Genomic DNA, 11768 nt, shown 5'->3' on the forward strand with positions numbered 1-11768 from the left:
ATTAAGGATGTGACTTATCAAAACCAAAAACAAACAAACAAACAAAATCAGCAGGCATATCAAAAACTCACTTCAACTTTGTGTTGCACCTAGACGAGGCTATTTAGATCCTGATGGTATTGGTATGGTATCCTTGATGGGAATGGGAATTGTTCAGCCTTTATGTCTGGACCCACAGGAAGTATACGTTGCACCTCTCAGGGTCCAAACCAAACCAAACCAAACAGTATCCTGTTCACTGCTTTTCAAAAATGGACAAGTTGAAGTGACTTAAACAAATGAGCAAGCAGCAGAGTCGGCATCTAAAATCCACACCAAAAGATGGACAGATGCATGCACGCACATGCACAGACATGTATACACACTATGTGCACGGACCGTACAGTTATTTGCACATACAAAGCCTATACAAAGATGGACAACTTCGGTCCATTCTCACTAACAGCCAAGAGGCCTGTACGCAAGGACCAAGAGGACCAAATCAGTCATCCCTACACCTATGAACAGTAGAGGGGCATGGCTCATGGAGATTTGGATGTATAGCTCCCATTTAAGTGTTACATGCCTGACGGGTTCTTCATTTGTGCCCCGAATACCTCTTTTCCCCACCGGCTAGTATGCCCTATTTCTTTGTGAATAAATGCACCTCCTTTTAAAGGCTCCTTGTAAACCTCAAGTGTGTTCAAACCAAAAAAGTTGATCACGGGGACAGATCTGGAGATCCATCATCCATTTCCTTTGCGACCTGAAGAAAGTCACTTACTCTCTCAGGGGCCTATCATCAGTTGGGGTGAGTTGCCATAGCACCATCGATCCAACGAGGATCCGCTCCTGAATTCCCATTAGGTAAATGAAGACGGTTTCACCTTCCCTCTTTCTTCTAGAGATGTAAGTCTTTCATTGTGTATCTGTGCACTAACCCAGGCAAGAAGGCCCAATTTTGGTTCAACCATGCTCAAGCTCAGTAGCAGCACCCTGACCCATCCCCCCTGGACAAACAAGGTCAGTACAACAGATTTCTTCTCTCTTTTTTGTTTTTTTTATTTATTTAGAAATAATAAAATAAGACATAATATATAAAAAAATCTGTACAATCCACAATTTGTGCAGTACATTAGGAAGACTTTGATACAAAAAGGCTGCAAACAGGAAAATAGTAATGGACAATTGTCAAATGCCTCGATTGTTCACCTGACAATAGCTGCAGGCCAGAAGTCATTAAAAAAGAAGTTTCTGATTGGCTGTGAGATGGCAACTATGCAGCACCTTTCTACCTCAAAATAGTCGAGAGCAGCCATAGTTTAAAGACATTACAGTACTTCTCAGTTTTACCGTGTAATCCAATATGAAAAAGAAGACCGAAGAGAACAAACAAAACATCTGGACCCTTTGTCTTTGCCGAGAAAAAGCAAGTGCTCTATTAGCAAACACAGAAGTGTACCCTGACTGGGAGAAAGTATCATTAAATAGAGCAATAATATGTAGTGATTTTCTACCCTTGCTACTTAACCAAAAGACAACTTGCACCTAGAGATCAGAGGGAAGGAAATACTCCGCATCTGCCTCTGAAATGCTTTTGTCACTGTATGCAGGATTATGTCTTCAGACAATAAATGTGTCTCATTCAAGTATTTTCAGGGAAGGGCAGAAATTGTGAGATTTTTTTTTTTCCCCCCCCCCCGACTCCCCAAGCAAAATACAGTCTAAACCTTCTGTGCCAGCCACAAGAGACGCTGAGCCAGGTTCATCCTTGGTGTCATGCCCTCGATGAAGGGGCCAAACCAGAACCCATTAAAATCGGAGGAAAAAGAAATCCCATCCGTTTTAAAGGGCTTTTGGAACAGGCTCTGCAGGACGGCTTCAGGAACAAGAATCATTGACTGAATGCTGTCAGTCGCTGTGTTCCTCCAAAATAAAAGGGATCAACTAAACCGCTTTGCACCTGCGTAGGAGTGCTACGACAGCCGGACCTGGCCTGGGCTTACCAAAGCCTGTTCCAAAAACGTGGAAATCTAAACCGTTGGAGAGAGACGAACCAGGGGAAGGGTACCATGAAATAAACATTGCAGCTCTCTTTCTAGCAGCTTTCACGAGCCAGAGGCCGAGTGCAAATCTGCAATGTGAGATTCAGTCGGTAAAGACAAAGGGTTATTTCAAAACGAAACAAAACAAAACAAAGAAATCCAGCAGAGAGTGCAATGAATGACCTAAGTATCCACTCTCAACACGACTAGCAATCTGAAAGCTGGTAACTTTAAAAAAAGAAAATGCCAGTAACTAGAACATGTTTTCAAATTAAAAGTCCATGCTTAAAATAAATAACAAAAGTTCATAGCATTAAGGATCCTATAAGGCTTGCAAATATTTGCTAAAATTTGTGCTAACCGGTAGCATCTAGGTACTAGCTAGCCGAGACTGATGAACTGAATTTATACTTTCTATGGCCTTTTCTGTTTTTCTTCTTCTTCTCCACCTTTACAGATTTTTTTTTATTTACATTTGGCTTTAAATATGAAAATACTCAATAAACTTTATAAAATTGTACATTTTAAAAATATTTCTGAAAAAACTGACTTGGAAAAAGAAATCTGTGCATCAGAAAACTTTAGGTTTTTCTTTTTCTTTTTTTCCTTAAAGAAACAAACCAAAGCTTTTATTTCCCCATTCTTCATTTCCCATCCCTTTCTCTTCTAACTCAAGTCACTCCAGTGGGGGCACTTCGGAGTAACCTCACTGGGGGTGGGGGAAAGTCTCCATTTCATCCTTCCTTTCCCCACCCGTCCCCACGGCATCTTTTTCTTTTCTTGTCTAACATTTCACTGAATACTCTTTGGTTTAGTTGGTTTCCTATGCAAAAACATCACTGTTAGCAGCACTAATAGCATTCAATTGCCTTCACTGTCTATGACCCAGAAAACTGTGTCCCAGTTGTCTTGTGTATGAAGCTCTTCCTCCCTCTCACCCATGCTCCTCTCTCCAAAAAAAATCTGCCCTCTCTCCTATCCCAAGCTACGTTTACAAGGTTAACACAGTTTTCAAACCCATCTACTCAGGTTACTGTAGATACCATCTTATCAGAAACCACCATTTCATTGCAGGCATTTCCTTCAGGCAAGGCTGTAGGGGGCCAGAGGCCTTCACAGATGTCCATTTGTAGAAGACATTAGACTTAGAACAAGCTGTTTTTTAATGGCATACAGTGATCCAATACTGTAAAAGAGTTGACTCGGATTTCTGATCCTGCCCCCCCTCTCCCAACCTGTTCCTACAGGGAGATGCACAAGCGAAAAACCTTGAAGCGCAGCTAAGTTACGCGCTTGATCTTAGAGGCACCGAGAATTTTAAAGTTTTTTTTTTTGGTGGGGGAGCCAAAATACCATTGGAGTCGTGGCTTTCACGTAAGGTCACAAAAGGCTTGGTGACATATGACATCCACTGTTAATTCAGCTGATGTTGATGGAGGGAGAGGGGGGTGGTGGAAAGGAGATAAGAGAGGGAAACTCTTTTACAGTATTATCCTCTTCAAATAATCCCTTTTCATACAATCCAGAAAACACTTTGCCTGACACCCTTGCCCTGCCAAAGAGCAGCATTTCCACTCGGATCCCTCTGCCGTTTCACACTGATTTACCACCAGTTTTTGTTTTTTTTTCCCCCTCCTTCCCCACATGTCACTCGTTTCACCTGCGCCTAAATGTCTATTCCAACCCAGTTACCCTCCAACGCAGACCGGTGCCTTTGCACGTCTCTGGTGGAGTTTAACTAGTCAACATAACGACAGTTGATTTTTATTCGGTCGCAGCCTCCAGCACGTCTGATGGCTGAGTTTTCAGATTGCTGGGTCAGCTTCAAGAGGGCTCGAAGTTCGAGAAGCAGGTCTGGAATGTGTGCAGAGTAACACTTGACCTTCTGCTAGAGTCCTGCTAGTGTTTCGCTAACAGGAAAGAACAGATGTTTGCTTCCCTGACCCCCCTGCGCAGCCCCTCGTTTCTTCTTATAGAAGAAAAGGAGAGGGGCCGATTTTCTGCACGGGGCGGGAAGAGGTGGGGGGGGGAAATATGGTCTTGCTTTACCTAGATCCAAGTTTTAAGCTTTGCTTTCTGAATAAGGTGCAAAATAAGGGCCTTTACAAATGTCGGAGGTTCAGAATTTGTGGTTTTGTTTAAAGCAGCCCGTTTCTTTTCCATAAGCTCCACTGTGCAAAAATATGCATTTTCTTTGGTATCCACTTAGGTAGTTTTAACTTAAAATTTGAGATAGAGAATTAAATTCTCCCCCTCCCTCTCCCACCCCACCCCCCAAAAAATAAAAAAAAACTGTTGCTGGAGGCTATCAATTGGCCTTATGTTACATAATGCCCCTTATGTAACTGGAAAAAAAAAAAGAAAGAGAAATTGATTCTAGCTATCAAACTACTGGCCTCAAAAGAAATTCAGACTATCTGGCAGCATTGGCCTTTCTGAAGTGTGATCACGAGCTTTTTTTCAACCCACAAAGTTGAACACTGACTGTATTTTAAATTACACAAGAGAAAAAAACAAAACAAAACTACACTGCAACAAAATAACAATTTGTGTTCATGTAGTTAGCAGCAGCTTTAAAAAAAAAACAACAACAACAATAATAATATTAATAATAATAATAAGGCAGATTCTTGCCTTTGTTATGCCATTAAAAACATTCTTGTTCCCTAGAGAGAAGCATTCTGGAAAAAGTTGAAAAAAATATATATATAACCCAACCAAAGCTTGCCTGCAAGTTCAAGTTTTGTAAAAAAATATATACATAATTTATTCTACAACATATGTGCCTTCTGGTCATGCTTAGACATGTTTAGTGCTTTGTGTTTAGAGTTCACTTTCTGTTGTCCCTTCTCTGAAGGCAGCCTTAAAACCAGCCTCGGTTTCTCAGGGCTGCTTGCTTTCATGCCACTCTTCAACAGTACCATCATCTGAAAACTGTTCTGGGCCGACTGCTCGGGTCAACTTATCTTTGACCGATAGATTTTTCTTTTAAACCAAAACATAACAGAGAAAAAGTCAATCAGTCATATTTCAGATTCCCGCCTTAACGGCCTAGGTTCTAGCGGCACCCCAACCGGGTTGTGATGGTCCAAGTCAGGATGCGTGTCCGTGCTCATGCTCTCAGGCACCCCATTGTCACTCTCCTCCTCCTCTTTGCTGGTGAGGGCTACTTCGTTCTCATAGCAAAAAGAGTTTGCGTTGGAGAGAATGTATTTCTTTTCCGCTAAGTCTCTGGCACTACAAAGGGGCGTGTTGGGCACTTCATACGTTTTGTGGAACCTAGAATAGTCCACTTTGTAGTAGTTTTTCTCTTCAAAGAGTACAGGCTCGTAACGGTGTCCCCAAAGGATTTCATTCGCCAGGTAGGAGCTCCGGCACTGAGTAGTCATGGCTGTAGCTTCCACCATGCCCTCTAAAATGACTACAATTTCAAAGTCTGCATTGTCCATGTCCTGCTTACTCAGGTCATACAAGGGACTGTCTTCATCTATTTCATGGACTATCGTAATTGGGGAGACCAGGAAAATGCGGTCTATCCCACTGTCAAACCCCACATTGATGTCTATTTGATCTAAAGGGATGTACTCGCCTTCAGAAGTGATTCTGGATTTGAGTAGCTGGGCCCTGACATGCGCCTCCACCAAGTGGCTTTTCCTCAGATTCCCAACACGCCACATGAGGCATAGCTTCCCATCCCTCATGGCCACCACAGCATTGTGGCTGAAGATCAGAGTTTCGTTTCTCTTTTTGGGCTTAGCCATCTTTGCCATGACAGCACCAATGATGAAGGCATCAATGATGCAGCCTACGATAGACTGGAAAACCACCATGAAGACTGCAACGGGGCACTCATCTGTGACATACCGAAAGCCATAGCCGATGGTTGTCTGGGTCTCAATGGAGAAGAGGAAGGCTGCAGTGAAGCTGCGCACTTGATTGACGCAAGGCATTTCTGGACCCTCCAGATCCCCATGCAGCAGAGCGATCAGCCAAAATACACAGCCAAAAAAAAGCCACGATAGGATGAAAGTCAGGCAGAAGATCACCAGCATCCACCTCCAGCGGATGTCTACGCAGGTGGTAAAGATGTCTGCCAGGTAACGTTGTCCTTTCTCTCCCACGTTAATGAACTGGACGTTGCAGTGGCCATCTTTTTTGACAAAGCGGCTCCTGCACTGTTGCCTGGTATGTACCTTGCTCTTCCCATTCCCGAAGCCATTGGCAACCGCCATGGTTGCCAGCTTCATGCCGTCCTCTTCCGAAGACACGATGCTGTAGCGGTTGGTTCGCACGCTGCCCATCACTACTGCTGTGGACTGAGGTGCTTCTGCTTTAGAAAACAGTCCGAGTTTCTGCAAAAACCTTTGGAGAAACAGTTTTGAAAGTTCTAGAGGGACACACACACACCGAAAAAGTGGGGAGATTTTGGAGTCCCCAGGGATCCTTGGATCTACCAAGGAGAGTCGTCTGACATGTAGCGTTTAGCTTAGGAGCTGATCATCCGTCATGGAGAGAGCATGGCCTGCAAAAGAAAGAGACACTGCATGTTAGACCTCGAGGGAAGAGAACGGTCAATCAAAGCTGTGTAAATAAGGACCATCGTCTGCAAATCCACAGGAACAGCTTTGCAGTCTATTCGTTTCTATCCACGCACTTCCCTTGGGATACAGAAGTTCTCCATGTTTGTGGTTTCATATTGACACAACTGACATTATTAGTATAAACAAGCCGTCTCTCTTCCTGTGGTGAGCATGGAAGAGAACAAGTCTTGCAAGCCTATATGTTACATTCATTTATAAAGAAGGGGAATATGATTATTTCTCTAGTATTTACAAGTGCACCTTCTCTAAAGGGGGTTATTTTTAACATGTTCAAAGCCAAAGAATTGCTGAAGCTGTTACAAGTACGCATCTCAAGGTCTATTCTGACCAAGACACTTGGGTGTGGTCATTAAGGGAAGAAGTGCATTAAAAGAATAATGTCAGATATCCAAGTTGTAGTCATATTAGTCTAGAGGAAAAGGCAGTCAGGACTTGGAGTAGAAATGATACCTTTTTGTTAGACTAACAAGATTTTTGCAAAAAAATTAAAGACATTTTTTTGCAAACATCTTGTTGGTCTAATAAAAGGTATCACCTCTACTCCCGAGTCCTGATGGCCTTAAAAGAATAATACAACCGGACACAATGAATGCATCTTCCTTGGATCCACAAAATTACACCTGTTCCAAATTTGACCCTCTGCTCAATAGTAGGCTGTGCATTCATTGCCAATAATCAGTGCCAAACCCACTTTTCTTCCTATTTAGGCTGGAGCTCCAGACGTTCAATAGGATGTCTCGAGTTTTCAAATTCACAGCAGGCAGCGATCATACAAAGCAAAGTAGGACTGATAACAGACCCCATCCTGCTCTCACTAGCAAATAGCTTTAACAGAAGCAGGATTGGCGGTGATGGTGACAAGACGCTTTCCTCTGGAGAGATGAAGGCGATTCCATCTCTAGAGGATAACGGCCATGAATTTCCCCTGAGTCTTGAATGTGACTAAGGATTAGTATTGTGGCTACAAAATGTTCTCGCTGAGAGCAAAGGCTACCAAACTCGTTTCAGGGAGGTCTGGCTTTGATCCAGGCTGTACTTTTAGCAGTGCGTCATCCATTAAGTCATGTACTGCATATCAGAAAAGTTAACTGAAATATACTGCAGAAGAGACGAAATGCACTAAATGCAGTAACCCCTTCCATGCACATCCCCCGGGGTGGGGGGAAATAGTTACAGAGTTAAGGGTAACATCTACGGTCTGTTTGCCAAAGAACAGGAGATCCAAGTACCGAAGCATTGGTGGGAGGTTAAATTATTGATGCATTCACAAACTGGTATTATCCATATTAATCTGCCTCTATACCAAGGATTGTGCCAGTGAAAGAAGAAGACCTTTTGTACATGGAATAATTTGAGTACACCCTGGCTACCCATTCTGACCCAACTGCAGCAAGGTTAAAAAGTCATCCTGGAGATAAGATCTTTTCATAGCAGAGCTAAAACTCCAGACTGATTTGAAATAGTCTGTATTCAGCACATAATCTCTTAACTTCTTCATTCCCTATAGCCCTCCTTCTTCTTAGAAGAGCCCAGGTAGGCGGATACTTGGAAGAAAACCACAGGTGAAAAGCAGGAAGAATGCCATTCTTTACAAATGTGCATGAGACATTAATCTCCTAAGCACTACAGTTTGCTTTTATTTATTTTTTTGTGTGTTTCACATTATTATGCAAGAATGTGGCCCAACACATATTTCCAGAGATTAGTCATCTGTGATCCTGCAGTATGCAATACTTTTTGGCAGCTTTTGACAGGTTCAGTAGGGCCCTGCTTGAATATAACTTTCACATTAATTCACAGCATTATTGTATCGCCCTGTTGCCCTTATACCAGTTGGACTATTTTGTCTGCATTGTGTAGTTTGCTGCTACTTTTTTTTTCTCGGGGGTAAGAATTAAATTTCTCATCCCTGCCAGATTATAACTCTCAAAGTCAAAGGAATGCTTTTAACATTCACTTTGAGATGCTTTCTGTTGGCTTTAAACATGCATCTATAACCAAATACAAGAGGAAAGTCAAATTACTATTTATGTCTTCCACATAAAGAAAAGCTCATTGAAAAATCATTGCATTGGTTTGCAGATTAATCGGTTTCATAAACCACATCCTATAATCACAATCATGTTAAAAGTATGTTTAGATCCAAGTTGATGGGAAAAGACAGCCTAGGAAACAGTTTGTTTTGAAGTCATTTTTTTGCATTGCCTCCTGGATTTAAAGGGTGAGGAGGAGGAAAAGCTATGAAAGCTGAAGGATGCAAATATACAACTGTCCAAAAATAAATACATCTTGAACCCAGGACATCTGAATTGCAGAAATCAAAGAAACTATAAAGTCAGCCTCCTAGCAATAGCTTGTTCTGTTTGTAACCCTAGAAATAGCATTGGGTGCCTATTACTGTCATATTTCCATTGCTCTGCATACTGTACATCTGCACAGCATTATTAGCTATTATAGCTGCATGACTGGCAGTATTACGACTTTGGAAGCAAAAGCTGCACCTATTTGGCTAAAAGGATGCTGAAGCAGTACGGCGAAGCCTTGGGGGCATCTTTCCTAAGTTTACAGACTGCTTCTTGAAGTTTATACAATAAAACCCTGGCGTGCTCCACATGTTACAGTATTGGGCACAGGGTGGTTGTTGTCTTTTTTTTTTCTTCTCGCAGCACAAATTGCTTCTCTGCCTACTGTGTGCTTTGAGTAGCTAGGATACCAGGGGGAAAAAAATCCTCCCAATAACTCACCAGTCAGACACAGCCCACAAAACCCACGAGGGCCTAATGCTGCTTGCACACAAGTCAGCAGCAAGAACACTCCCCTGAACTTCAATGAGTGCAAGGCTCAGGACCTGTACCATCTGTATGAAAATAGATGAGTCTGCTAAAGCAGGGACCCAATCTGTGTTCACCCCCAGCTCTTCCAGCTGGTTTCAGTGGGAGTTTGGGGTGTGCAAGGGGTGGGAACAAGACTCTGTCTATACAAAAAGCAAGTCTGAAACTAAAGATGCAAGATCCTAGCATACAAATGTAATGCTTGTGACTGTTCACCTGCTACCCAATATACAAGTCCCTTTTTTTCCCCCCCTACTATCCTCAGATATCAATATCAATGGGGAGGTACAAATTAGAAGTCATATCTGCAGTCCTTACTGTGCAGAAGATAAGGATTGCATTGTTTGTAGGACTGGACCTGCTACATTACATTTTGACACATTTAGGGGCATGCACACTAAAGCTTTCCCCCCCCCCCCCCCCACCCTTTTGAAACTTCCCCCCCCCCCCCCCAAACTTTCTAGGAAGAAAAAAAAAAAAAAGCATGCAAAAGCTCGAGAAATGCTGCAGCCAGTTGGCTCATGCACAGACTCACAACAGTTGCCTGGAAAGGAAGGGGTTGGAATTTCAACTGGTTTTATTGCAAGGAAGAGGAAGAAAAAAAAATGGATTTTGCTGTTAAAAGAAACATTTCTGCACCCAACCTGCACAACCCCAACAACAAACAGCAGAACTCAAATCCATACCTTCCTCCAGTCAAATACCCCCTCTCAGAGCTCTTTTGAAAAGCCCAGAAGGAAATATATCTATACTTTTCACATCAGATGGTTGTAATTTGTATAGATCACCTGGGAGAGAAGTGTGCAGGAGGGTTTCAGACCGACCAGAGATAAAGATGTTACAAGGGTTGAGAGCAAAGAGGAGTGCTAATGAGTGCTCAGAGCAGTTATTCCCAAGCTGACGCCACACTGCTCTGCCCTGTGTGTACTGGGCACATGTTGCTAAGTGAGCACAACCACTACCTTAGTTAAGTACCTTCCTCTGTCCTCAGTAAACAGAACGGAAGGGGTTGAAAGCCATGGAGTAGTACCAAAAGTCAGCCCCCTTTGGCTCCCTCGGTCAGAAGGATATAAATAAAGTAACTGCATCCTCCAATCCCCAGACTGACTTAAAAAACTTATTAGCCCAGCCTCCACTCATTTCTCTGCTCAGTTCAGCTGGGGGCTTTGAAACACACTGAACAGCTCATGCTTGAATCCTGACAGTTTTTTTTTTTTTTTTTTGTCTTAATAAAATTATCAAGATGTTAAAGGGTGGGGAAAAATCAGATAAAGGGGAAAATAAATGTCCCTGGAGAAACAGGGACAGGAGAAGTGGCATTTACATCTGACAGTCTGCTCCTTGGCAGACTTCAGGCTTATTTCTAGAGGATGACCAAGTCACTACAAAATGAAATAGTCAGCACCAGGGGGTGTAGTTGATGCACTAGCCAGCAGGGATGGAAAAGCAAACAAGTGCAAAGGTAAGGCACAGAAGCCAGAAGAACGCAGAGCTGGAAAGAGACAGGGGGGCATAAAAAAAACCCAACAACAACCCAGATACACATCTTCAACGCAGACAGAAGAGACTCCCAGCATGTTCTGCAACTGCCTGTAGATAAGGTCTGCAACACCGGCCGGGGGGGGGGGGGAAAAAGCAACGCTGGGACCACAGAGCCATAAAGAAGCTGCCGTTTCCTATCTGTTCTGTATAGAGCCATCTATCTATATCGATCTGCATAGATATCTGTATAGCTCTATATCTATATCAATAGAGGTCTAGATAGATATCTGGATAGCTCTGTATCTGCACAGAGATCTGGATAGCTCTACCTCTATATCAGTAGAGGTCTGGATAGATAGCTGGATAGCTCTACCTCTATATCAGTAGAGGTCTGCATAGATATCAATAGATAGCTGGATAGCTCTTCTTCTATATCAATACAGATCTGTATAGATATCAATAGAGGTCTGGATAGGTATCTGGACAGCAGAGAGATCTGGATAGCTCTGTATCTGTATGTGTATAGAGATCTGGAGAGCTCTGTATCGATATCGGCATAGCTCTGCATAGATATCTGCATAGCTCTCTATCTATCTAAAAGTATCTCTCTACTTCTTTGCTTTGCTTTTCTCCCAACACTCATGAACCAAGCTGAAATGATGCAATTCCTCCACAGGCACTAAAACCACTGCAACTCCTCTTTCCTCCCCCTCTGCCTTCCTATCCCACCCCCACCCCCCACCCCCCGCTGATGGCTTGGAGGGCCGGAGGAAGGAGCTGCACCCCCACGGGGCTCAGTCCGCTCCACCCTCGCCCCCCGGACAGTCCCC

The 11768-nt window shown here is 43.1% G+C and overlaps 1 protein-coding gene and 1 long non-coding RNA gene across 2 annotated transcripts in view; one reads left to right on the plus strand and one right to left on the minus strand.

Annotated features, from left to right (window-relative positions):
- Nucleotides 1-1032: 1032 nt before the first annotated feature.
- On the minus strand, nt 1033-10914 carry KCNJ2 (potassium voltage-gated channel subfamily J member 2). Its single transcript, XM_025196245.1, has 2 exons — nt 10245-10914; nt 1033-6546 (listed from the first exon to the last, which is right to left on the minus strand). Exon 2 carries the CDS (start codon nt 6323-6325, stop codon nt 5048-5050), a length of 1278 nt encoding a protein of 425 aa, XP_025052030.1. The 5' UTR covers nt 6326-6546; nt 10245-10914; the 3' UTR covers nt 1033-5047.
- A 16-nt stretch (nt 10915-10930) lies between these two features.
- Nucleotides 10931-11768, plus strand: part of LOC112549185 — a 16392-nt gene continuing 15554 nt past the window's right edge. The window contains exon 1 of the long non-coding RNA XR_003092525.1: nt 10931-11057. This is a non-coding gene — a long non-coding RNA (uncharacterized LOC112549185). The remainder of the gene's footprint in view (nt 11058-11768) is intronic.

Source organism: Alligator sinensis, unplaced genomic scaffold (assembly GCF_000455745.1).
Source record: "Alligator sinensis unplaced genomic scaffold, ASM45574v1 scaffold282_2, whole genome shotgun sequence".
Taxonomy (NCBI): domain Eukaryota; kingdom Metazoa; phylum Chordata; order Crocodylia; family Alligatoridae; genus Alligator; species Alligator sinensis.